Source organism: Mesocricetus auratus, unplaced genomic scaffold (genome assembly GCF_017639785.1).
Source record: "Mesocricetus auratus isolate SY011 unplaced genomic scaffold, BCM_Maur_2.0 Super-Scaffold_100676, whole genome shotgun sequence".
NCBI lineage: Eukaryota > Metazoa > Chordata > Mammalia > Rodentia > Cricetidae > Mesocricetus > Mesocricetus auratus.
The window spans coordinates 9,094,573-9,120,277 of NW_024429266.1; the positions used below are offsets into that span (position 1 = coordinate 9,094,573).

The 25,705-nt window shown below is 46.5% G+C and overlaps 2 protein-coding genes across 4 annotated transcripts in view; one reads left to right on the top strand and one right to left on the bottom strand.

The window, feature by feature from the left end:
* Positions 1 to 660: 660 nt before the first annotated feature.
* Bpnt1 (3'(2'), 5'-bisphosphate nucleotidase 1) lies at positions 661 to 21,856 on the bottom strand. 3 transcript variants are annotated; one of them, XM_040737875.1, is made up of 10 exons: positions 21,709 to 21,856; positions 14,204 to 14,329; positions 12,045 to 12,149; positions 10,898 to 11,005; positions 9,248 to 9,296; positions 8,200 to 8,291; positions 7,123 to 7,167; positions 5,416 to 5,613; positions 4,586 to 4,691; positions 661 to 1,876 (listed from the first exon to the last, which is right to left on the bottom strand). In XM_040737875.1, the coding sequence occupies exons 2-10, from the start codon at positions 14,321 to 14,323 to the stop codon at positions 1,728 to 1,730; spliced, it is 972 nt and encodes a 323-aa protein (XP_040593809.1). In that variant the 5' UTR covers positions 14,324 to 14,329; positions 21,709 to 21,856; the 3' UTR covers positions 661 to 1,727. The 3 variants fall into 3 exon arrangements, with proteins under 3 accessions (XP_040593809.1, XP_040593810.1, XP_040593811.1); XM_040737876.1 differs by lacking the exon at positions 21,709 to 21,856 and adding an exon at positions 16,644 to 16,717; XM_040737877.1 differs by lacking the exon at positions 7,123 to 7,167 and having other exon boundaries at positions 21,709 to 21,855.
* Positions 21,857 to 23,993: 2,137 nt separating this feature from the next.
* Iars2 (isoleucyl-tRNA synthetase 2, mitochondrial) overlaps positions 23,994 to 25,705 on the top strand; it is a 41,734-nt gene continuing 40,022 nt past the window's right edge. The window contains exon 1 of the mRNA XM_040737391.1: positions 23,994 to 24,365. Coding sequence (XP_040593325.1) covers positions 24,099 to 24,365 — 267 coding nt within the window. The 5' untranslated portion in view covers positions 23,994 to 24,098. The remainder of the gene's footprint in view (positions 24,366 to 25,705) is intronic.

Consider the following 25,705-nt stretch of genomic DNA (forward strand, 5'->3'; position numbering starts at 1 on the left):
TCGATAACAAGCTGCATGGGTATGAAAGTTTGTGGGTTCTTGGAACGATTTGTTTTTTTACCTGTAATGCATAAAATGTTAAATCATGTGAGGGAGATTTTTTTTAACCTATAATCATTCACTTGAGAAATGGAATGCAACTGTTTTGACTCCAGTACTGCTAGGAAGATTCTGTTGGGGTATAAAAACTGTGAGAAAAAAACAAAACAAACAAAACCATGAAAGGACACACAGAGAGAGCAGACACAGAGAGAATGAAGAGACAAGAGAATAAAGAAGGAAATCGTCAAGAGAGTTTGAGAGTGCCTTTTCCCTAGCACCCTCAGAATAAGTTTAGCCTCGCAGACTTGGTGGATTTCTGTCACAGCCCTGTGCTGCTGGAGGCTGGCGCCCCCAGACAGTGGTTGCCACCCACACTTCCAGCTGCTCTTCCAGCTTAGTTCATTTTTTTCTGGAAACCCTGTTTCGTGATCTGGATAGGGCTTCTCAGTCTAGCCAAGGTAACAATTAAGCTCATGCAAGTTACATTCTCTCAGTGGAAGGAATATAGGCAATTACCCAGCTTTCCAATTATGCCTTTTAATGATAACAAGAGAATAAATTAACCCCATACTAGTTATAAGTTTCAAATACTTTAGAAAAGAAAACTGACACATAGTGTGAAGATCTAGGAGTAAATAATTTATTTTATAGAAATGTCCCCCATAAATCTGTCAACATAAATAATCCCATTATATGCATTCTCAGGTGGAGTCAGAAATTTAAAAAATTACTGTGAAAAAAAAAGTGAAATTCTGGTGCAACTTAAGATTCTGGGTCCTGTCTGGGCAGTGGTAGTACATATTCTTTATGCCAGCACTTGGAGGCAAAGGCAGGCCCATCTCTGTGAGTTTGAGTCCAGCCTGATCTACAGAGCGAGTTCCAGGACAGCCAGGGCTACAAAAAAAAACAAAAAAACCCTGTCTCAACAACAACAAAAAAGATTGTGTCCTGAAGAAATCCAGTTTATAAGCAGGAATGTTGATTGTACAAATGACCTCGATAGTCATTTGGAACTAATCCTTTTTCATTTCTCCACTTAAAAACAATGACGCTTGAGCCAGGAATGGTGACACACACTTTTAATCCCAGCACTCAGGAGGCAGAGGCAGGCGGATCTCTGTGAGTTTAAGACTAGTCTGGTCTACAGATGGAGTTCCAGGACAGCCAGGACTACACAGAGAAGAAACCCTGTCTCAAAAACAAAAGCAAAAACAAGTAAACCATAACAAAACAACAAACAAACAAAAAAGACCACTTAAAAGACACTGAAATTAAAAATTATCCAAATGTCAAAACAAATGGTCTGGTTAGCTAATGAGTAAAACTAAATTCCTTTTGTTTTTCTTCTCCAATTTTTGGCAGAGGCTTGCTATGTAGTGGAAGCTGGTCCTGAGGCCCTTGGCTCAAGTGATCCTCCTAGCTCAACCACTGGAATAGTTGTGACTACCACATGTGCCACCACACCTGGCCAATAATTTTTAGGCAGGAGAAATGACAATTAAAATGTATTATATGCCTAGGGCATGAGAGTATTAGACTACACACAGTGAGATTCTTTAATCCCTCTTCTAACCCTAACTACTGATACAAATCACTGATCAATGATGAGCTCTATTTGTTCAATCAGTTCTAAGATGTGTTACTGTGAGAACCGAGTCCTCCAGGTAAGTGAGTGAAACAGCCCTTCAGGGAGTCAGTGCGTTTTTCACAGACTCTGGAACTCGGCTGGCGTAGTACTCATAATTCCTCAGTGCGGCCAGGACTCCTGCGGAGTTCATGTGCTTCACCTCCTTGTTGTACTGGAGGGTGTTCCCGTGGATGTCTGTCAACTTCCCTGCAGAGCAACAGCACACAGGTTAACGTGGAGTGGGGTCAGGGTACTTCTAGGGTTCTTCTCTGGAGGACAGGATGGGGAAGGACTGAAGCCCAGGGCTCACACTAAGCACATGTTTTACTACTGAGCTGTGTCCTAAGGCACTCCAGTTACTCTTTACTGACTTCGCAGAAAGTGTGTCCTAGGGATTAAACCTACAGTTTCATGCACACTAGGCAAACACTGCCACTGATCTGCATCCCAAGCCCTGTTTGTTTTTATTGAGAAAAAGTCTATGATGTCCAGGCTTGACCTTTTTTTTTTATTTGGTTTTAAATTATTACTTTCGTATATTACATCCTAATGGCAGTTTCCCCTCCTTCCTTCCCTCCATTCCACTCCCTGCCATGAGCCTTTTTAAACAAAATCTCACTATGTAGCCCTGGCTGGCTTGGAACTTACTAGGTATCCCTGAACTTGCAGTGATTTTGCTTGTACCTTAGGAGTTCTAGGATTACGGGTCTTTCCCATCCCAATACCCTCCTGCCTTCCTCCTGTATTTGGAACTAGAGACTGAACCTAGGCCTCCTGTATGCCAAAGGTGAGCTCCACCACTGAACTACAGCCCTATGCTCGTTCTTTCTTCTTATTTTTAAAAATATTTATTTATTGGACTTAGGGTTAGGAGCCCTATTTCATGTGTCTAGAGTTTTGTCTGCATGTGTATTATGTACCATGTGAGTGCCTAGTGCCCCTGGAGGACAGATAAGGGCACCATGTTCACTGGAAGTGGAATTACAGATGGTTCTGAGCCACTCATGCGGACACTGGGATCTGGAACCAGAGTCCTCTGCAAGAACAGCCAGTGCCCATAACCACTGAGCCTTCTCTTTAGCCACGTCACTGAATTTCTTGGTATTGATTTCTCTTACCATGTGGTGTACGTCCCAAAATGTTTGGGTTTACCTGTCTGCCTGTCTTAGGGTTACTACTGCTATGATGAAACAGCATGACCAAGAGCAACATGGGGAGGAAAGGGTTAATTTGGCTTACTCTGAATCACAAATCACTGAGGCAGCAGCTGATGCCCAGGCCACGGAGGAGGGACCCTGCTTACTGGCCTTCTCTCTATCACTTGCTCAGCCCACTCTATTTATTTATTAATTAATTATTTGGTTTTTCGAGATAGGCTTTCTCTGTGTAACTGGACTGGCTGTCCAAGAACTCTCTTTGTAGACCAGGCTGGCCTTGAACTCACTGAGATCCACATGCCTCTGCCTCTCAACTGCTGGGATTAAAGACGTGCGTCACCACTGCCTGGCTCAGCCTGCTTTTTTTTTGGTTTTTCGAGACAGGGTTTCTCTGTGGCTTTGGAGGCTGTCCTGGAACTCGCTAGGTAGACCAGGCTGGTCTCGAACTTCAGCCTGCTTTTTTATAGCACTCAGAACCACCTGCTCAGGCAGGTACCACCCACAATGGGCTGGGCCCTCCCCATCAATCTCCAATTAATAAAATGCCCTGTAGGTTTGCCTATAGCCCAATCTTATGGAGATATTTTCTCAATTGAGGCTCCCTTCTCTCAGATGACTCTAGCTTGTGTCTAGATGATTTAAAACTAGGGCCACATACATGCTAGCCTGGTGCTCTACCATGAAGAGCTTCACACATGCCAGCCTGGGGCTGTACCATGGAGTTAATTATTTTTTATTTTTTTATTTTTTGGTTTTTACGAGACAAGGTTTCTCTGTGTTGTTTTGGAGGCTGTCGGTCCAGCCCAGCCTTGAACTCACAGAGATCCGCCTGCCTCTGCCTCCCGAGTGCTGGGATTAAAGGCGTGCGCCACCAACGCCCTGTGTGTACCATGGAGTTATAACTAACCCTGTCATCCATTTTCTAATCTTTAAAGACAAGGTCTTGACTTTAAAAAACTCTCTCGCTCTCTCTTTCTCTAACTCTCTCTTTCTCTAACTCTCTCTCTCTCTCTCTCTCTCTCTCTCTCTCTCTCTGCTGTGTGTGAGTGTGTGAGTGTGTGTGAGTGTGTGTGAGAGTGTGTGTGTGAGTGTGTGTGTGAGTGTGTGTGTGGTAGCAAATGTCACAGGGGACAGGTTGAAGCTGGAGTTACAAGTAATTGTGAGCCACCAGGTGTGGGTGCTGGGAACTGAATTCATGTCCTCTGGCCAAGCAGGAAGTGCTGTGAGTTTCTAAGCCTGGGTCACATAGTGAGTGCAAGGCCAGCCAAGGATACAGTGAGACCTTGTCTTAATGAAACAGAGAAGCAGCAGCAACAAGAAGATGAGAGTTTGATTAACTATATGAAGATGAAGTCCATTCTCAGTAAAGACTATAAACTACAGAAAATCCAGTTTGTTGAAAATACCCTTGCTAGGCTTCCCTCCAGCATCTGCACTCTAGGAATCTAGGTGAAGACTGTTAACTGAGGGCTGGAGAGATGGCTCAGCAGTTACAAGCATTCTTCATGGCTGCCCTGCCAGAGGACATGGGTTTGATTCCCAGCAACCACACAGGAGGCTTATAACTGTCTGTAACTCCAGTTCTAGGTGATCCAACACCCTCTTCTGGCCTCCGAGGGCACCAGGCAGGCATGTGGTGCATAGACATACATGCAGACAAAACACCCACACAAAATTACAAAAAAAAAAGAATATTACTGAAATACAATGTCCGAGTACAATATAAAAACCTGAATTCTCCAGGATTAACTGGACTCACCTCCCACAGCATGTAAGATAACTTCCGGGGCACAAGTATCCCACTTCTTACAGCCAGGACTTGCAAACACATAAGCAGAGGCCTTGCCTTCAATCAGCTGGATGATCTGTAGGGTGAAAAGTACTAACTACTCCACCATGTAAAGACGGAGCTGCCAAGGAGGAGAGCTGTTGATGCCCACCCCGAACATTTCATCAGTGCCCGTCAGGCTTAGATTAAAGGACACCAGCATTATAAAGAAACAAAACAGGTGACCAATACATGCTAATCTAAACAGAAAAAATAGAACCAAAACCACAATCTATAGTCCAAGGTAGATTAAGTTTTCTTACTCACATGGTTTTTCTTTCTTACTATAAAGGAAATACATAATTCGCTATTGGACAAGTACTGTTTTTAAATTTCTAAAAAGCTGTGGTCATCGACAAGTAATAGAGAAATAGTCAATAGCGCCATGAGGGACAAGTCTGGCGGGTATGCTGTCTGGCTAACCTAGCAAGGACTCTCAGAGACTTCAGAACCCTTGCTCCTCCCATTACTCAATTATGAGCCATTATTATTGATTGCTATTACTTGGTTTCCTTGAGCCAGAGGCTCCTGTAGCCCAGGCTGGCCTCAAACTTGATTTATAGGCAAGGATAACTTAGAACTCCTGGTTCTCCTGTGTCCATGTCCCCAGTGCCAGGGCTGCAAGTATGCAGCCTACACTGGGCTATGATTGGCGTTTAACTGTCTTACCGGTATCTGTGAAGACTGGACTGGACAGAGACCACTTTGGAGGAGGCATTTCGTTCTCTGACAGTATATTTCACATGCTGTCGCAGTCATACCTTGTTCCCTGCTCCCCCGACTCGCAGCACGTCATCGGGGTTCATGGCCGACACGCAGTCTGTGACCAGCTTGTTGCTATGGGACCGGGTGGTTGTGACGATGTGCTTCCCGGCAGGTGCCTCTTTCAGCTGAAATCCAAAGGCACCCAAACCCAGAACTCCCCAGATGGTCCTGCCCAGCACAGCGTCAGGGCCCGCCTGTGGGAACGACAACAAATCTCACCGTCACTGCAGAAAGATGCCAGCCACAGAGGGAACAGTCAGCCTCACTCAGCTGAAGTTACCAAGTTTGTAATAACGGGTATATTTTCCAGTTACAAAAGTAAAAACACACAATGTTATAATTATAAGGGCAGTAAAGAGACAAAGACTTATTTAGTCTGATAACAATTTGATTATCCTCATTGCTGCTTTCTTTGGCCAACAGTTTCAAAGAAAGAGGACACTTTTGTCCTCAGGAGAGTGACCTTCCTACTCTGATCTGTCTGTTAAAGTGAAAACAGCCATTTTTCTAAGGTATTGAAGTTCCAGGCAGTGCAACTGTGTGCTCATCACTGTCAGAGTAATAACGTGGTGCTCACATGCAGTGTGCTACTTTCATTATTCAAGGTACAATAGGAGCAATAGTCAGGGTGCATTTTGCTGCCAGAGACACAGAGCAAACAAACATGCTGATGGGCAGAAAGCATGGCCAGCGGAGACAAGGCTAAGGCTTTATTGACAGACGCCCCGATAGAAAGGACAGCAGTCTCAGAACCGTGTCTTCCTTTGTGGGGCTCAGAGATGGTACAACCACATTGCTAAATACACAGTTCATGTAGATAAACGTACTTTAGAAAAATCAAAATTGATTCTAATACAGGAAGTCCACACTCAACACAGTTTCGCATCAGCCGGGGAGGTGTAGTGTAAGAACAGGCATGAGATTCACTCAACAAGGGTACGTCGGGCCTATGCGACCTTCTTTATGCATGCATTAGCCCACCTGATACTCAGGGCAACCCCAGAAAGTAGATGTTACTAACCTTAACACTGAGGTTTAGAATCAGTTAATAGATAGACCGAGCAGCCTAGGAAGTTGCTTTCAAAATCAGCTCATCTGGGATCAGAGCTCTCTTTGTTTTTGGAGACATCATCTTACTATGCAGCCATGGCTGCCCTGGAACTGTATTAAACCAGGTTGGCCTCAAAAAGACCTAGTATATATGTATGTATGTACATACATATGTATGTCTGTTGCTGACTGGTCTTGAGTTCATTCTGTAGCCCAGGCCTCCCCAGAACTTGCAAAGCTCTGGCCCCGGCTTCCTGAGTATCTGGGATTACAGGCCTGCATCAGCAGGTCAGCTGGCATCCTTTTCTTTAATGTGGACATAACTGTTTCCGTGAGGTGTGTGGTGAGTGTTAGAGAGGTAACACCTGCGAATCCCTTGAGCATGGCAGCACAGCGAGGGCCCGATACACTCAGGCTCTGAAGCGTCTTCGGCCTTGACCACCGGCAGCAGCCAACCTTTCCGCTTCTACTTGTAGCAACACACTTTAAAGGCATACTCAGAGGCAAAGAGGGCGGAGAGGACACAGCACAGGGAGACGAAAGGAGAGGTGCCGGGCAGGAGGAAAAGAGCCGGCTCACGGGACGGACCGGCTGCCACGGTGCCTGCCTCTTTCCTGCCTAGCGCTGGAACCAAGGCCCTAGCTGTTTCTCACCTTCGCTTCATTCCTCTGCTCCCTCAACTTCTCCTTTTCGTTGTTCTGTGGAAAATGAATACAAGCTTTCTAGTCTCAGAAACGAGGGATACAATCATTCACAATCCCTAAGCACTTACATCTCTATTTTTTATCATAAAAGGGGCCATGCATGCCCTTTCTTCTATGAAGTAAATACCCTTCTTTTAAAGAATAGTGTTAAAGTCACTAACCCGGGCCCAAATGTACTACAGTCCAGACAGCAAAGCCACCCTGTCAGGATTAATATCCGAGCATTTCACTCTGACTCGACTGGCAGTGTGGAGCCACTCTAGGGAACCACAAGAAATAATCAGACTTCTACTGCCGTAAGCAGCAGGAAGAAACAGGCTCACGTTACACCTACATATGAAATCTGTTCTCAAGACAGACATTCAGGAGAGATGCCCCCATTCTGGTTAGCTTGTTTTACAAAGTTTGTCAAGTCCACATTAATATGAAACTTTAAACACTGTATTTCAATAAAATTCAGTGATCTATTTTGCCCTGAAATTATATCGGTCCCTTGTTTCTAAAGGAGACAGTACTCCGCAGCACAGCAGGAAATCAAAGCAGGTTGGAAGAAACAAAGTAGAGGAAGGGGCTGCGAGCATCAGTGACTGGCTACTTGGACTGACAGTGATCCAGGCACTGCGCAGCATTACTGGGGAAACAACATGGCTAGCGTCTGTTCTTGGTTGGCAAGGTTCATTTCTTCAGTGTGCTTCAAGAACTACCTGTAAACCAGGTGTCCTGATGAGCGCGCTAATTGAGAGTCAAGAGGGTCATTTCCAAACTATTGCAACTGAACCACAAATGTATAGAAAGTATAGTGCGCATGACCTATTCACCCACATCTCATTCCCGGCCTCAACCCCCTGGGGAAGGCCTAGTGCAATCAGTGACCAGCTGCCTGGGAGGCTGTGCCTTGAGAAGCCCCACCCCAAGTGGCTGCCTGTGCAAAGGAGCGAATGAGTGACAGGTGGACGGGATGGCATCTGGACTCATCTGACCACTACCGTTATGCACCTGACACTTAGGCGCCACCGGGAGCAGTACCTGGTAGTTGTAATATGGCTGGTTGATGATGCCTGCAATGGCCTTTCCTTCATAAGCAATCCCAATAAGAACGGTCACGTTGTCAAGAAGACCTACGAAGGAAGGAATTAAGTATGTCACTCTCTCATGGTTTAGTATATCAAACAAACAGCTGCTAGCCTCATTATTATCATCAGTATTTTAATTTTTGGTTTTTCCAGATAGGGTTTCTCTATGTAGCCCTGGTTGTCCCAGAACTCATTCTCTAGACTAGGCTGGCCTGAACGCCTGCCTCCTGAATGCGAGGATTAAAGGCGTGCAGCACCACCGCTAGTTATTCTTACAGTAAAGGTAGGGATTTTTCAATGGTTCACCCACAGCAGTCCCCTCACGCTCCCCTCATCCCAGTCACACAGCAGCCCCCTCAGGGGAGAGTGAGAGGAGCTGTGTGACTGAGGAGAGTGAGGGGAGCCGCGTGACTGAGGAGAGAGAGGGGAGCTGTGTGACTGAGGAGAGTGAGGGGAGCCGAGTGACTGAGGTGAGGAGAGTGAGGGGAGCCGTGTGACTGAGGAGAGTGAGGGGAGCCGAGTGACTGAGGAGAGTGAGGGGAGCCGAGTGACTGAGGTGAGGAGAGTGAGGGGAGCCGTGTGACTGAGGAGAGTGAGGGGAGCCGTGTGACTGAGGAGAGAGAGGGGAGCCGTGTGACTGAGGAGAGTGAGGGGAGCCGTGTGACTGAGGAGAGAGAGGGGAGCCCTGTGACTGGGGTGAGGGACCAGCCACGGTGGAGCTGGGCAGCATAGCTGCCCTCAGCATTTTTCCAGCCCAAGAAAACAGTTTCCTCACGGTCCCTGGGATAAGAAGGTTTACAATGATGGCGTCTCCCATGTGGGGATCTCAGAACTGGAGCTGGTAGAGTACGGGGGGCGTGCATTTGAAGATGAACTCTTCTAGTTGGCACTCATGTATGACAACAGACAGAACATAGCAACTCTTCATCTGATCCAGGAACAGCACATTCATGGGTCACAGCCCTGCCTCAGCGCTGTTCATGTGGCCAAGAGATACTGACCTTCAGTGTATTCCTTGGTGCCATCTAAGGGGTCAACCCAAACCACAAGCTGCAAGGTAAAAACAGAAAAAGAAAAGAGAGGAAATATCCTTATTATGTATGTAAAATTCAGAGCGAATTAACAGATTAAAAGTACCCCCTTTTATCGTCGGGCGGTGGTGGCGCACGCCTTTAATCCCAGCACTCGGGAGGCAGAGGCAGGCGGATCTCTGTGAGTTCGAGGACGGGCTGGACCGACAGCCTCCAAAGCAATACAGAGAAACCCTGTCTCGTAAAACCAAAAAAAAAAAAGCACGTCCTTTTAATATGTTTGAACATATTATTATAGAAGGCTTAAGTCAGCATCATCAGCTTTGTGATTATAAAAGAACCCAAAGCTTCATAATCATGGAGTAAGTCCACTTACAGTAAACAAAAGGCTGGCTTAAGAGCCCTTGATGTTTTACAATACAGTTGATAAATGTTGGCCGTCACTTGAACACTAAGCACACTGTCATGAACTCATGTAGCTCTAGATGGAGATACTGGGAAAACTTTCCACATGGCACTGAGACTTTTGAACAATCTAAGGTTGTTACTCAATTTATATGTATGTGAAGATTTTTTTTTCCTTCTTCAGTGTTTTGAGACAGGGTCTCTCTACATATGCCTGGCTGTCATGGAACTCACTACGTAAACCATGATGGTCTCAAACTCACAGATCTCCCTGCCTCTGCCTCTCAAACACTGGGATTAAAGGCCATGTCTGTACATGCTGATTTAAAACATAAATAACCCTGTCTTAAAGAACCAAAATAAGCTGGGTGGTGGTGGCGAATGCCTTTAATCCCAGCACTCGGGAGGCTGGTGGATCTCTGTGAGCTCCAGACCAGTCTGGTCTACAGAGTGAGTTTCAGGACAGGATCCAAAGCTACACAGAGAAACCCTGTCTCAAAAAAAGCCTAAAATTTTTTTATTATCTTTTGGTTATCTTAAGGACACGGCACAATACCTGAAGAAAACAGAATGTCTCATAAGATGGGCACTAGACTAAAGGAGAAATTTAGAATATCCTCTAATACACACTGAGTAAACTGAGTATGAATTTCTGAGACACCCTGATGTCATGTCTCATTATCTTTTTATTGCTCTTCCCACAGAACAGAATTTCTCCTTGTAGTAATCATTCTGTAAGTGCAATGTTAAATAATTTAGAACTAGGATCCCCAGGAGCTGGAGTTACAGGCAGTTGCTAGCCGCCCCGTGTGGTTGCTGGGAACTGAACCTGGATCCTCACCAAGAGCAGCCGGTGCTGGTGTCTGTCAACCCATCTCTCTAGCCCAGAAAAGAAGACTTGTATGGTTTTCTAGAACGAGCAGCCCCATTGCCCACATAATGCTTTGTTACCAAATCCACTGAGCGGCTAAGACTCTCACTAAACATGGTTTTAATGGTGGTTCCAGGAGGCAGGGGAGACCTTCAGGAGAGGACCATGAGCTGGGGTCGGCCACACGTCGGGGTGGTCCTCCTCCTGTTGGCTCTGGAGGACCGGGAACTTGACTGCCACTACTCTGTAACCACACATTTTCCCTCTGACAGACAAACTGTGCTTCCTTCACGATGGCAAGAGACACAGACGGACAGAGTACCAAGCATGGAGGTGGGCCTTACGTCTTCCTCTTTGATAGCGCTGTACTGTGACGGACATGGCTGCTTCAGGATTTCCTCCCACTGCCCGTCTTCAATCAGCTCTTGATCCACCTCCCCGGGCGGCAGGTCCTGCAGCAGAGACACAGTGACACCGCTGAAGCCCTCTGTTCCCACAATGCATCGTGTTCCCAACAAACGCAGCAACTGGGTCCCCAGCCACTTCCGTTCGCCTCGTAGGCCCAGAGCTTTCACGGCAGACCCAGTGAAACACGCTCAGGAGCTGCAGGAGTGGAAGTGAGGAACTAGGACTTCCCCAGGAGCTTCCACCCTGGGCTTGAAATGTGGACACCAGGAAGGGGCCTCCTCCACAGAGTCTCACAGTTCTGATGGCCTAACCTCACAGCTGGACCCTAGCCTCATTAAACTATGATTCAGGAACATCTAGGAGGATCCCCAAACCCTTTCCTCTTCTCCATCTAAAATTGTAAACAAACCCGTTTTCCTTTACACATGTGTTCCCCAGTTTCTTTTGGAAGGCTGGGATACTAAGACAGTGGATTATGAACCTGGGTGTCTAGTCACACGCACTAGGGCTTGGGATGCAGCTCAGTGGTGCAATTGTTACCCAGCATGCACCAGACTGGGTATAACTCTGAGCACCAGAACAGGAGCAATGTGAGTGACAATAAAAAAGAAGAAAAAACCACTCTAATGGAGCCCAGGAAACCTGAGATTCCAGCACTTGGCTGGCCAAAGCGGGGAATTCAAGGCTGGCGTGGGCTCCACAGGAGACCCTGTCAAACAAACTCCAGACTAAAACCAGAAACAAGTCAGGGCCATCAGCACGGTGCTTTACTCTTAGAGCAGCAGGACAAGAACAAGGAGAGAGAGCAACAGGACCAGGAAGGGAGGAAGTTGGAACACTCCTCCTACTTGCAGAGAATATGATGCTGTACATGGCAGACCCTAACAATTCCACCAGGAAACTTCGAGAATGGACCAACACTTTCTGCAAAGTGCTGGACCAAAAAAATATAAAATCCGATTGTTTCCTCTAAGAGACATGAGCACTTTGGTGTTCAGACACTAGCTCCAGTGCTAAGACTGTAACCATGACATGTGACAGTGGCATGCCAGCTATGAATCTACTTGACATGGGAGCTCTTACCTCCTCCCCTATTATGGTCAGCTTAGGGAACTTCCGTGCCAGGGAAGAGCAGATGCTCATCTGCACCAAGCGGTCTGCTTTGGTCTGCAGGTCTGTGGCTGAGGTCTGTAACAAAGAATGCAAGTCTCAATAGAAATACAGTTAAGGATAAGTGGTCTTCTGACTCCCAAGTGCACAGCAGCCATTAATTTACACTACATTTTCAGATTTTAGATTCAGAGCTTAGCCCCAAATGAAACCACTAGTTGTACGCCCCGCTGTTTCTAAGAGAATTAACAGCTATTAAGACTGGAGATGAGCCGGGTGGTGGTGGCGCACGCCTTGAATCCCAGTACATGGAAGGCAGAGGCAGGCGGATCTCTGTGAGTTTGAGACCAGTCTCCAGGACAGAGCGAGTTCCAGGACAGCCTCCAAAGCCACAGAGAAACCCTGTCTCAAAAAAAACAAACAAACACACAAACAAAGACTGGGAAATGAGGGCTGGAGAGATGGCTCAGTGGTTAAGATTAAGAGCACTGGCTGCTCTTCTAGAGGTCCTGAGTTCAATTCCCAGCAACAACATGGTGGTTCACAACCATCTATTATGGGATTTGGTGCCCTCTTCTGGCCTACAGACATACATGCAGGCTCAACACTGTTCATAATAAATCTAAAAAACAAAACAAAACAAAAAAAAAGGTTGGGAAGTGAGCCAGACAGCGGTGGCACCTGTCTTTAATCCCAGCACTCAGGAATCAGAAAGTAGAGGCAGGCAGGTCTCTGTGAGTTTGAGACCAGCCAGGTGTACACAGCTAGTTCCAGGAAGGCCAGGACTACACAGAGAAACCCTGTCTTGAAAGAAAAAAAAGACTGGGAAATGAAGTTGCGTGTTATCACATGACTGTAATCTCAATACTCAGGAGACTGAGGCAGGAGGATTGTCATGAATTTGGGATGAGTTTACACTACAGTGTGAAACTGTATACCAATAAGCAAAAAAATAGTTTAGGTTATGTGTGTATATGGGTGGATGGAGCTCAAACCCATATCTTGCACATGCCAAGCAAGCACTCTACATTCCTAGCTCCATAATAGTTCAAGTTTGCAAAGGTACTTCTAAATTATTTGGAATATCTTATTCTCTAGTTGAGAAATTCTTTTATAAGATTCTAGTTACCAACCTTCCTCATAGACTAAGAGACAAGAAACTATCAGTGTACATACTTTTTGTAATCTCATACTTGAAAAGCAGAAACAGCAGGTTTACCAGAAGTCCCGTACAAGCCTAGTCTATACAGTGAGTTCCAGGCTAGCCCTCATAAGTCCTGTTTGTTTTGTTTTGTTTTGTCTTTTTCAAGACAGGGTTTCTCTATGTGACTCTGGAATCTGTCCTGGAACTCACTCTGTAGAGCAGGCTGGCCTTGAACTCTCACAGAGATCTGCCTGCCTCGGTCTCCCAAGTGCTGGGATTAAAGGTGTGCACCACCAATGCCCAGCCCCTGTAAGTCCTGTGCCAACCTGGTCTACACAGTGAGTTCCAGGCCAGCTGGGGCAGCACAACAAAACTCTGTCTTAAAATCAAAATTAAACAAACAAACAAAAAGAAATCAATTTACACTGTTTCAAAGTGAAGCTAAACACTCCAATATCAGTATGTGAATAGCTTCCTCTAGAATTCCCTCACTCATCCTTGTAAAGAGGTTCAGAAGACGATTCACTAATGCATTAGAAAGGATTTCTGGGTTTTGTTTTTTTGGGGGGGTGAGGATGGAGATGGGGTTGAGGCAAAGTCACACATAATTCAGGCTGGCCTTGAACTTCATAACCTCTTGTCTTCATCTGCCAAGTGCTGGGAGAATGGCTGTCTGGCACCACACGTGACTTTTATAGCTTTGAATAAGAAGTATGTATTTAAACATCAGATCTTCTCAAACATGTATGTTCTAAGGCTGCATGGTTTTGTATGGAATAGACTAGGATCTGCTCTGAACTTCAGGCAGAAGACCCAGTCATACATATGAAGATTTCAGATGCAGTCTGGCATGATTTCAAAGCAGATATTGAATCTAAGGCTCTTGCAATCTCCATCATTTTATTATTAGTTGGTCTAGAACATGACATTTTTCACCTATTACAGGAACAAAAACCACGACTGTAGAAACAGACAAGGTTTGCAGTACCTTCTGCACGATGCCCAGGTCTCCTTCAGCAATGACACACCTGACTATGGTTCCTGCCTTCTGGGCAATAGAATACGCGGAGGCTACCAGTCGCATCAACACGGTGTGGCTGGAAGCCATGGTAAGCTTTGAGGGAAGGAGAAAAATGTTTTGTTACTTTAGAGACCTGCTACTGGTTTCAATTAATTTAATTCAAGATGACACATATTTACTTGCCTCAATTAACTACACAGGGTCTTTCCCTTTTAGACAGTTTCTCTGTGTAGCCCTGGCTGTCCTGGAACTCATTCTGAAGACCAGGTTGGCCTTGAACTCACAGAGATCCACTTGCCTCTGCCTTCCAAGTGCGGGAATTAGAGGCATAAGCTACCACGCCTGTTGCTGGAGCTTCTTGCCCGCCAGGTCCTGTCACCCTTCAGCCCCAAATGAGCAGAGACACTATATTAATTATTAAACTGTTGGCCGATTTCTAGGACTTCTTATTGGCTAGCTCTGTCTTAATTATTAACCCATTTCTATAAATCTATGTATTTCCTATGTATTTCCACATGGTCTTATCTTCCCAGAGAAGGGTCCAAACCTGCTACTCCTTCCTTGGCTACATGGTGTCCCTTCCTGGTGCCTCTCTGCCAACCTTTCCCAGAATTCTCATCTCCTAATCCCGCCCATCTTCCTACCTCTATTGGCCAAACGGTGTTTTATTCATCAACCAATAAGAGAAACATATACACAGAAGGACAGGCCCCATCACACACCAGGCTACTGCATAGGTTCTTTAATAAATACACACTAAAAGAGACTTGGAAAAGACACAATTTCGATGTTACCTCTCTCAATACACCCTGTAACATGCTTTCTTGGCCAACAAAGCATTTCAAATCCCGGAGAAATGAAACCAGCAGGTGGAAACATTTTGAGTGTGAGGTGTACAACAATCAAAGTGGAAGTCTTAGGAGCTAAAACTATCAGTTATTGCAGCAAACGCCCATGATCAGCTGATATTTTCAATACTGGAGTTGATAAGTGCCAGAGAGGGGCGAGCAGCATAAGGGATGCTCGCACAAGGCAAACTGCAAAGAGGAACTGGGCTGTAGCTCTGTAGCAGAGCTTTTGCTTTGCTTTTCAACATACTCAAGGTCCTGGATGCAAACTCCAGCACTGTTTAAAACAAGCAAAAACTGCTTTAATTGCAACTATGTAGCCCTGACAGGCCTAGAACTCCCTGAGTAGACCAGGTGGCTTTAAACTCACACCTGCCTCTGTCTCCTGAGGCCTGGACCGCCCTAACTCATTCCGTTTATGTGACAGAGTCTCACTGTGTAGCCCCGGCTTGCCTCCAAGTACTAATCCTCTGGCCTCGGCACTGGTATGACACCACTCCTGGCTTTGGTGGAAAGATGTAAAAAGGACACTCTGAAGGGCTCCCAGGGGGGCCAACAGAGGTGACAGCTGATACTATATCCCAGCCTGTTATCATCCTCCCTCCCATTTCTTCCCTTTCCTTCTTTCAACAACATTCCCTGGAAACCCTGTTGTACTATATTTCTGTCTCCAAGTGCTTAAGGCAAAAACTCCCCGGCTACAGATGTAGAATGTAGAACACATACAAAGCTTCGGGTTCAATCCCCACCACAGCAAAAACACAAAACCAAAGCAGACTTGGTGGTCTAGACCTGTAGGAAATCCCAGCACTCAGAAAGCTGGGGCATGAGGACCCTAAGATAGAGACCAGTCTAGACTACATAGCAAGTTCTAGGTCAACCTGGCTAAATAAAGACACATTGTTCAACACAACAACAACTTTTAAAACTTAAACAAAAGGTCGGGTTGGTGGTGCACTCCTTTAATCCCAGCACTCGGGAGGCAGACGCAGGTGGATCTCCGTGAGTTCATTTCAGCCTGGTTTACAGAGCGAACTCTAGGACAAGTTCCAAAGCTACAGAGAAACCCTGTCTCGAAAAACAAAAAAAACAAAAAACAAATAAAAAAAACTTAAACAAAAACTTTCCAACTCAAGATCAAGTCAGGCTGATATTACTTTATTTAGGTCAAGGTGTGAGTGATGATTCCTTATCCACAGGGACTGTAAGTAAAGGACAAATAGACCATTTGTTCCATTGCCAACTTGTAACTGAATAGCTGACTAACACACCTTTGAACCCACTTGCATCCTTTTCTGTTGGCTCTGATCTAATCACAAGAATTAAGAACATGAATGGGGGCTGGAGAGATGACTCAGAGGTTAAGAGCACTGACTGCTCTTCCACAGGTTCTGAGTTCAATTCACAGCAACCACAGGGCGGCTCACAACCACCTACAATGAGATCTGGCGCCCTCTTCTGGCCTGCAGGCCTGCAGGCAGGCAGACCACTGTATACATAATAAATAAATCTTAAAAAAAAGATGAATGGGCAATAAACAAATACGTGAAAGCTCTTACAAGACGCAGTTGAGGGGCTGGAGAGAAGGCTAAGTGAATAAGAGCTCTGGCTGCTCTAGCAGAGAGTCTGGGTTCAGCTCCCAGTTCGCACAAAGCTGCTCACAGCTGTCTGTAACTCCAGTTCCAGGCCAGCTCCTCTTTGGGCATCTGAAGATACCAGACATACATGTGATTCACAGGCTACACGCAGGTGAAACATTCACATACTTATAAATCTTAAAAAATGGAAATACATCTTAAGAGAGAGAGAAGCCAGGTGGTGGCAGTACACACCTTTAATCCCAGCACGTGGGAGGCAGCGTTTGAGGCCAGCCTGGTGTACAGAGTGAGTTCCAGAACAGCCAAGGCTACAAAGAGAAACCCTGTCTGGAAAAACAGAAAAAAAAAAAAGGTGTGGGGGGTGGGGGGACGAGAAAAGATGTAATTGAAACTGAGGTACAGCACTAAAAACCATTTTGTGGCTAATAGCTGTCAGGAGTTAAAATGGAAATGAAATGGGCATCTATGTGATGTTTTCCTGTATCGTAATCAGGCTATGTTAACTTCTTGACATACTAGGTTTTACAGGTGGGATAGAGTTATGATCATCACCACAGATAAAATCCAGAAATAGTAATTTAGGGAAACATTTCCTTGAACAGCCATCTATGAAATGCACTTTGAGCTGGAAAGGTAGTGCCAGGTCACCAACCTTCCCAGCACCTTTTCTGGGGGATGGGATGCTGGGAATCCCATCTGAGGCCTAACGAGGCAAGTTCTTTCTCATCGAGCTACACTTGATTCGCCTAAATGCTGACAATAGTTTAAACTTGTGGGAATGGTGACAGAGAAGTAATTTTTTTCTCACTAGAACTTTTCATAGAGATCATTTCCCTTAATCCAATTCAGTAATCATTTGAGCCTTGTTAAGCTTCGGGTATGACTAATCCACTTCCTCTTTGGCTTCCCACATATCCTCAGACTTTTCTTCTTCCGACAGAAAATCTCCAGGCTGTCTGCTCACTACCTTGCTTAATAAATGTACCCAATGTTTATGAACCACAATTTAAAGAGAACATCAGTTTGTAAGACATACGAATGGAAATATTACTACCTCTCCAGGCCCTAACAATTTTCTTACCATAGTTTAAAAAGAAATACATAGTTTTGATTCTTGGTATAAAGAAAAAGAAAAAATATACCAAACCACAAACTGTGTAGTGGAAGAGAGTCTTACAAGGCTTTCCGCTTCTGCCCTGGTCTTCCCCAGCAACCCAAGTGGGAATTACCTTTGGAAGTGGCAGGTGACTTAAGAACAATGCTAACACTAGACACTGAGTTACCTTCCTCATAGCAGTTCAAAAAAAATTGCCCATCTTCCTCTGAGTTTTACCTGAGCACTTCTGGGAACATGACCTTTCACAGGCTTAGCTAAAACAACAGTGTGGTGGCTAAAGACTGACTCTGGATTCAGCTGCCCATGTCCACACCCTGGCATACGGTAGCTTTAGGAAAGCCACCCGACTCTCCATCCTTGAACTGCTCCTATCAGTATAGGGTTGTTGTAATTATTAAATAAATATTGTATGGAAGGCATCAGACAACACTGGCTAAACATAATTCAGTGGGTCCCTTTGTTCTGGCTACAACAGGGACACACAGGAGTGTCAAAAACAAAAGGGGAGGGGCTGCCATGGTTGAAGGCACACTCTGTTCTGAGGACCAGAGCTCAGATCCCAGAACCCATGTGGAACAGCTTACAAACTTGTGACTCCACCCCCAGGGGACCGGATGTCCCCTTCTGGCCTCCACAGGCACCTGCCCTGATGAGTCCTTACCCACATACAGACACACAGGCACATCACATCACCTAAGTATGATTTAAACACCTCCCTCTCACGGGCTCAAGCGCCTGAATGAATACTTTCTCACCCAGTGCGGGTGCTGTTTTAGGACACTGAGTAGAACCTGTAGGAGGCTGGGCCTAGTTGGAGGAGGGGGACTGCTGAATGACAGGCTTTGAGATTTCATCACTGCCAGCCCAGCACTGACCCCTGCTCCCCTTCTCTGCTTTCTGTTCAGGCTCTCTGCCTCCAGACACGACAGAAGCCACATGACACTTCTGCCGCCAAGGGCGGAGTCCAGCCACATGTCTTTCTCACCATGATGGACTGTGTGCCCCTGAAACCATCGACCAAAATAAACACCTTCTCTCTGGGCTGCTTCTTACTCACTGTGAGGAAAGCAACTCAGTCAAGGGATACTCTGGCCTAGGGAGGCAGCACGGTACCTGATGGGACAGAAGTTCTTCTGTCCTGCGTCCTAGGCTTGAGCCTTGGCATAAAGATGACAAACACCGAATAAAAAGCCAATCAACCTAATGCCCATGCACACTAAGAAACCCTTACAATGCCTGCCAGCTACTGTAGAAGGACGGAAAACACGAGCCAGGTATGGTGCCCACTTATAATGTCACCACTCAGAAGCCTGGGGTTCCTGTTTCTAAGAGGACTGCTAAAACTTGAGAGCAGGGCTGGAGAGATGGCTCAGAGGTTAAGAGCACTCATTTGTTCTTCCAGAGGTCCTGAGTTCAATTCCTGGTAACCATGTGGTGGCTCACAACCACTTGAATGAGATCTGATGCCCTCTGCTGGCATGCAGGCAGAAGACTGTATACATAATAAATAAATAAAATCTTAAAAAAAGTTGAGAGCAGCTTGGACTAAAAACCAAGTGACAGACCAGCCAGTCTACAAAGTAAGACCATCTCAAAACAAAACACAAAACAAGCAAACAAAAACAAAGGAAAGTCACAAAAAGAAGAAGAGCAAGGCTCAAATGACCTTTTTTTTTTTTTCTCATAGCCTTAAGGTTTCAGGGAAAAGACAGCAACAACAACCTGTATCTTTTTTGTGTTTTGTCTTTGATTCTTACAGGGATGGTGGGCATGCTGATTAGGGTTTTAAAATGTCTGATATGTTCCCAGTGAAAGCATTAGAATCATTTATCTTTGGAACCTGGTTAAATAGTACTGAAGTTCAAGGTTATCTGGAAAGATAAAAATGAACGTGATGGAGCAAATGCTGAACAATTAATAGAGATACCCTCGTTACTACTTATCAAAATATAATAACCAGCTGGGTGTGGTGACCCTGCTTCTAGTCTTTGCACCTAGGAAGCTGAGTCAGGAGGACTGGGAATAACACACCAACATTAGTTACATAGTAGGTTCTAGGCTAGCTTTGGCTGCCTAGTGAGGCAATTTTTCCAAACTACCATTTGTGCATATATGTATATATGTATGTTTGTGTGTGTGCGTGTGTAGGTATACATATAAATGCATACATCACACACACACACACACACAGAGAACTCTGGGCTGCATGCCTGCTAGGCAAGCACTCTACCAACTGAACAGTATCTCTCAGTAAAATCTCAGAAATGAATGCAGAAATGAGTGGTATTTTAGCTGGGTGGTGGTGGTGCATGCCTTTAATCCCAGCACTCGGGAGGCTAAGTCAAGTGGATCTCTGTGAGTTCGAGGCCAGCCTGGTCTACAGAGTGAGTTCTAGAACAGCTAAGCCCACACAGAGAAACCCAATCTGGGGGGGGGGAAGAGAGGTATTTTAAATCCAGGATGAAGTTGATGAATGTAGTGACACATGTCTAGCACTTAAGAAGGAGAGGCAGGAGGATTATGAATTTGAGGCTAGCCTGGGCTTCAGGACAAGACCCTGTCTCAAAAGAAAAGAGAGGAAAGAAAGAACAAGAAGGAAGGAAAGCCACTTGTACACAAATGTCAGGGCAATTGCTAGGGCTTCAAAAACAGTTGGATCTTTCTTGCATTCTTAGCAAACATGTTCCAGAGAAACTGACAAAATGGTTCAGCTGGTTAAAGAGCTTGCCACTAAACCTCAGAACCTAATTTCAAATCAACACTGTGGAAAGAGAGAACTGACCCCTGCAAGAGGCCCTCCATCCTCTACCCAAACACCTGTGGTACATGTGTCTATACACACACACACACACACACACACACACACACACACACACACACACAAACACACAGACACAAGCACACACATATGGGCACATAGACATACACACACAGACACTAAATGCAATTTTTTTTTAAGGTTCCATATAGTCCTGGGTGGAAACATACTCCTATAATCCCAAAATTCAGGAGGCTGAGGTAAGAATACCTTGGGTTTGAAGCCAGCCTAAGTTCGGTCTTTCTCAGTCTGTTTCTCTAATATGTTATAATTAAAAAATGTGAAACCATAAAAAGTCTAGGAATGGTTTTTTATAAACTTGTAAAGGCCTTTGAAACATAAAACTAAGAATTCATAACAGTGTATTAACAAATTCACACAGAAATTAAAACTTCTACATGGCCAAAATATCACAGGGAAAGCAAAGTCATAACTGATAAAAGGAGACATTAAGTCCTGTACCACATACAGAAGTTTTATTTGGGGTTCTTATGAAAAAAAAAGAGGCAAGAACACTTGACAAGCAGTTCCCAGAAGAAGAAAAGGGCTGGTCACTAAATACACGGATGCAATACTATTGAACATAAAGGAAATGCAAACTTAGCGCTGGAGAAGTGATTAAGATTGACGCAAGCGTTTGCCCGGTCTGCAAGGGCCGAGAAAACAATGCTCTTACTGGAGCGAACCATTTAACAGAAACAAAATGTATACATCGTTCGACGCAGCTATTATATTCCTGGGGAAACGAATCACGAGGGCCTACTCGGCGTGCACAAATGACAACCGAAAGAATATTGGTTATTATGAAGTTCCCAAATCTGGCTGCAGGAGGAAGCGAACATCAAGTTTAACCTTGCGGTTTACTCAATATTAAGCAGTTAAGCAGTGTCCTCCAGATGGCCAGGCCCAGTAAACAGCCACATGTGGCCACTCGAGCCTTTAGATGTGGCTGAACTCCAGGCAGTGTCCCCACCGGGTGCTTGGTATCACAATGCCTGGCTCTCCTCTCCTCGGACTAGCGGCGGGCGGGCAGTTACCGGACCAAGACACTAGGGCCTCGGAGGCCTTCCCTGCCGCGGGGAGGAACTTACACTCAGCCGCCCCGCGTTCCCAAAGTGCTGTCCCTCCGGGTCGCTCGCCACGCGCGTCCCGCTTCCTCCAACTCCACGGGACCAATGTGCAGAGCGAGACGCAGCTGCGCTTGCCGGAACTCGGCGCAGGCGCACACCAGCCTCCCCGTGGGAAGCTGGCCAGCGGGGAGACGCCTCCTCACCTCGTTTTTGCGCAGGTTTACGCCACCTGTCGTCAAAGCCGGAGTCCCCAGGACGTTCCGGGTTGCTGGCTCCTGGCGTCTTAGCTTCACCTCAACAACAGCTTTTGCTTGTTTTGTTTCTTGACCCAGGTTTTGGGTAGCCCAGGCTGGTCTCGAGCACACATCTTCCTAACTTAGAAGCGACTGCACAGGTGCCACCACTCCTGGCTTGGCTTTGTCTTTGGATGAGTTGCCATTATGGGAGTTGTTTTCTTAAAAGCAACACTTACCCCCTGCCTCCCTGGCTTAAAATCTCATGTCGTTATTTTGTGAGGATGGTAACGAACACATTTTGTTTCTTCCTATGTGTTTTCTGCAACTCTCAAACTTTAGTTGTAAGAGGCACACACACACACACGCTGGCCTTGAACTCATAGCAATCTTCCTACCTCAACTGTTCATATACTGGGATAACAGGCATAAACAAGCTATCACACACCTTTTTTCACCGGCGATAAATATCAATATTTACCATTTACATACAGCTATGGTTGGAAAAGACTTATGCTTTACTTAGTTTACTCTGTGAATTTAGACATACCTTTTGTGTGTGGTGAAAATATCCACAATGTACACCCTCCTTTAAGGCCATACACTGAGGCCAGACATGGTGACCTGATCCCTTAATCCCAGCACTCCGGAGGCACAGACAGGCAGATCTGTTTGAGTTCAAGGCCAGCCTGGTCTACAAAGCAAGTTCCAGGACAGCCAGGGTTACACAGAGAAACCCTGTGTCTACAAAAACAAAACAAACACTGGGGCTGGTGAGACACACTTGTTCTCCCTGAGGACCGGGGTTTGGTTCCCAGGACCCACCGTGAGGCTCACGAGCATGCAAAATGCTAGTTCCCGGGTCCCCACACTGTGAGCGCCACACTGTGAGTACCAGACACATAAATACATGCAAAGACTCATACACATAATATAAGTAAATCTAAAAACAAATTACACACTCAAGCATTGGTTTTCGTAAATACATTGTAATTGTGTAGCAACTGCCACAAATAAAATCTGTCTCACTAATACAGCTCGTCCAGTGAAATGCAGAGTCTACAGGTGCTCTGCATTGGTTCTTCTCCTAGGGTCTTTCAGGAAACAGCAGAGTTGAATGAATGCTGCAAGTTGTTCTGTAGAGGTGTGGGGGGCCGGGGGGGCGGGTCCGAGTGTATGAATCTTTATGCTGCTGTGAGATGACAGCTGTCAGCCAGTCTCCCAGATGGGAAAGTGCAGTTCAGAGATGAAGTGCGTTCCACGGTGGTGCAAACATGAGGACTCACAAACCACTTAAATTCCAGCTGGAGAAGCCTGGCATTCCCAGAGCTAGCTGCTTAGTGAGACTAAGCATATGGGTGAGCTCTGGGTTTGCTCGAAAGATCCTAACTCCATGAGTAAAGGTGTAAGGTTACGGAAGATGAGTCCCAGCATCAATCTAGGGCCTCAAACACACCCACACCATGTGAACTCACACGTGCAAACGTGCATACGTACACGCACACCACACATATACATGTAAGTAAAGGGCATTACACCCAGAACCGTGCACACCCCAGTCTGCTCCCCCACTCTCCCAATACTTGTTAGCAAACGTCTATCATATTTGTTCTACGTGATGACTGTCTGTCCCCCTGACCCCCAAGTTGAGCATCTTTTTACACTGGCTTTTTGTTTGTATACGTCTATCTTTTTTCTACTTTTTATTTATTTGTAGTAACTTTCATGCATTTTTATTTTAAAGTGCAGCATAGGAATGACAAAATAATAGATGTGAAGATGTGTAGCCCTGGTTGTCCTCGGACTCGTAGATCCGCCGACCTCGGCTTCCCAAATGCTGGGATTAAATGCCTGCACCACCACTACACTGCTTTAGTCCCACTACGTCTTATGTCTATGGTCTATGACCGTGGGCAAGTTGCTTAACCCAAGCGTCTGATTAGGGAGAGCTGACTTGATGGCAGGACCCCCTCTACCCTAGCATGACCTCGGGGAAGGTCCGGCGTGGGGCACACCTCCAGGCCGGAAGGCCCGCCCTTGCCCACGCCCCTTCCTCCCCAGAGCGCGTGCGTAGTTCCAGGCGGCTGCGTTCTTCGGCGGGGTGTCCCCCAGCGTTTCGATCCCGGGCCGCTGCCGTGCGCCGGCCGCGAGCGGCGTAGTCCGCCTGGGTCGCCCACCATGCGTTGGGGGCTGTGCCCTCAGGGGCCCGGGGCGGCCGCGCTGGCCGCTGCCGGGAGCTTCTGGAGGCCAGCCCGCTCTCCCGGCCGCCTGGGGTGTCTGGGGATGACGAGGAGGCTGGTGGTGCGGTCGGTGGCAGGGGCGGACAGCCCCCAGAGCAGCCCGAGCAGCGGCCGATTCCGCGACACGGTGCTGCTGCCGCAGACCGCCTTCCCCATGAAGCTGCTGGGCCGCCAGCAGCCCGACATGGAGCTGGAGATCCAGCAGGTACCGGGCGCGGCCACCCGGCCAGGGCGGGGTGGGCCAGCTCTGCGGAACCCTCCCGGCCGCTGCCTTCCCGCACGGGCCCCTAGCGGGGCGGTTCCGAAGCGGAGCCCAGCCCGTGTCACGCCGTGCGCGCGTCCGGGTTTCGCCACCTAGCGAGTCGGCTCTGCAGACTTTTCCAGTCGCGTGTCAGAGAGTAACCAGCATGTAAATAAACGAAAATTCAAGTGTGGGCTGGAGAGAAAGATGGCTCGGCGTCTCAGAGCGCTTGCTGCGGATCTGAATTCGGTTCCTGGTGCACAAATCTGGCCGATCACCACCTGTAACCCCAGCTCCAGCAGAACCAATTCCTCTGGCCTCCTGCCCGCACCACACAGAAATTAAAAAAATGCAAGTCTTGAGAAAAGAATTCAAGTGTTAGCAAAGGAGGGAAGTCGGAGCCCACTTTAGTCACATGCTTAGGCCTTTCGCTGGAATTATGACTCCTTTGCAGGACAAAGTAGCAGTCCTCTGAGTCCCCTTTGTGGGCTGTGTTGTCTGTCTCCTATATCATACTCAATTTGCCCATGGATGAGACTCACGTGTTAGTGCCAATAACATTAGTCTTTAAAATATCCCGGATAACTAGGAATACTGTTTTAAGTGAATAAGCGAACCGGAATAGTCTTTGGATTTAGGGAAGTATTTAGGCCAAAGAATAGCAAGAATAAGTGTGTTTGGGGTGGTGGTGGGGCTGGGGTGGACAGGTTCTTCATCAGGGCCGGATTGAGGCAGTGGATACTGAGAGAGTAGCCAAGGATTTAGAGCCCTCCCCGCCCCCCCCGCCACGGAAAAGTGTAGACTTTAATCTGAAGTATTGTTGGGGCAGGGAAGACAGTTGAAGGTGTTAAATACTGGTTCCTTTCAGAAATGTTTTCGGTTAGATTTCTGAGTTCAGTGAATTGGAATGGGATCCGTGTTAGTGTTCAGGCATCTGTACTGGCCTGTCCTTGGGGTTCTGACAGGACACACCCTCAGCTGCAGCCACTAAGAGCACCACCTGTGCACATTCACTATGTTCCCTTTTAAAAGGGCCCTGCCCACCTCCTGTCCTTTCTCTCCCTGTCTCCCCCGTCTTTCCGTTCTCCTCTCTTCTGCTCCTGTCTCTGCAGGCCAGTCTTCCCCTCCTCTTTCCTCTTTTTATGATCCCTTTTCCTAATTAAAAAGACTCCTCTGAATCCTGTCATACAGCATCTTTCTCCCGTGCACAGCTTCTCTCAAACTATGACAATCAGTAATAATCAAGTATTGATGAGATTGCGTAGCATGTGTTTAGGTGATATGTAAACATTGGCTTTTTTTTT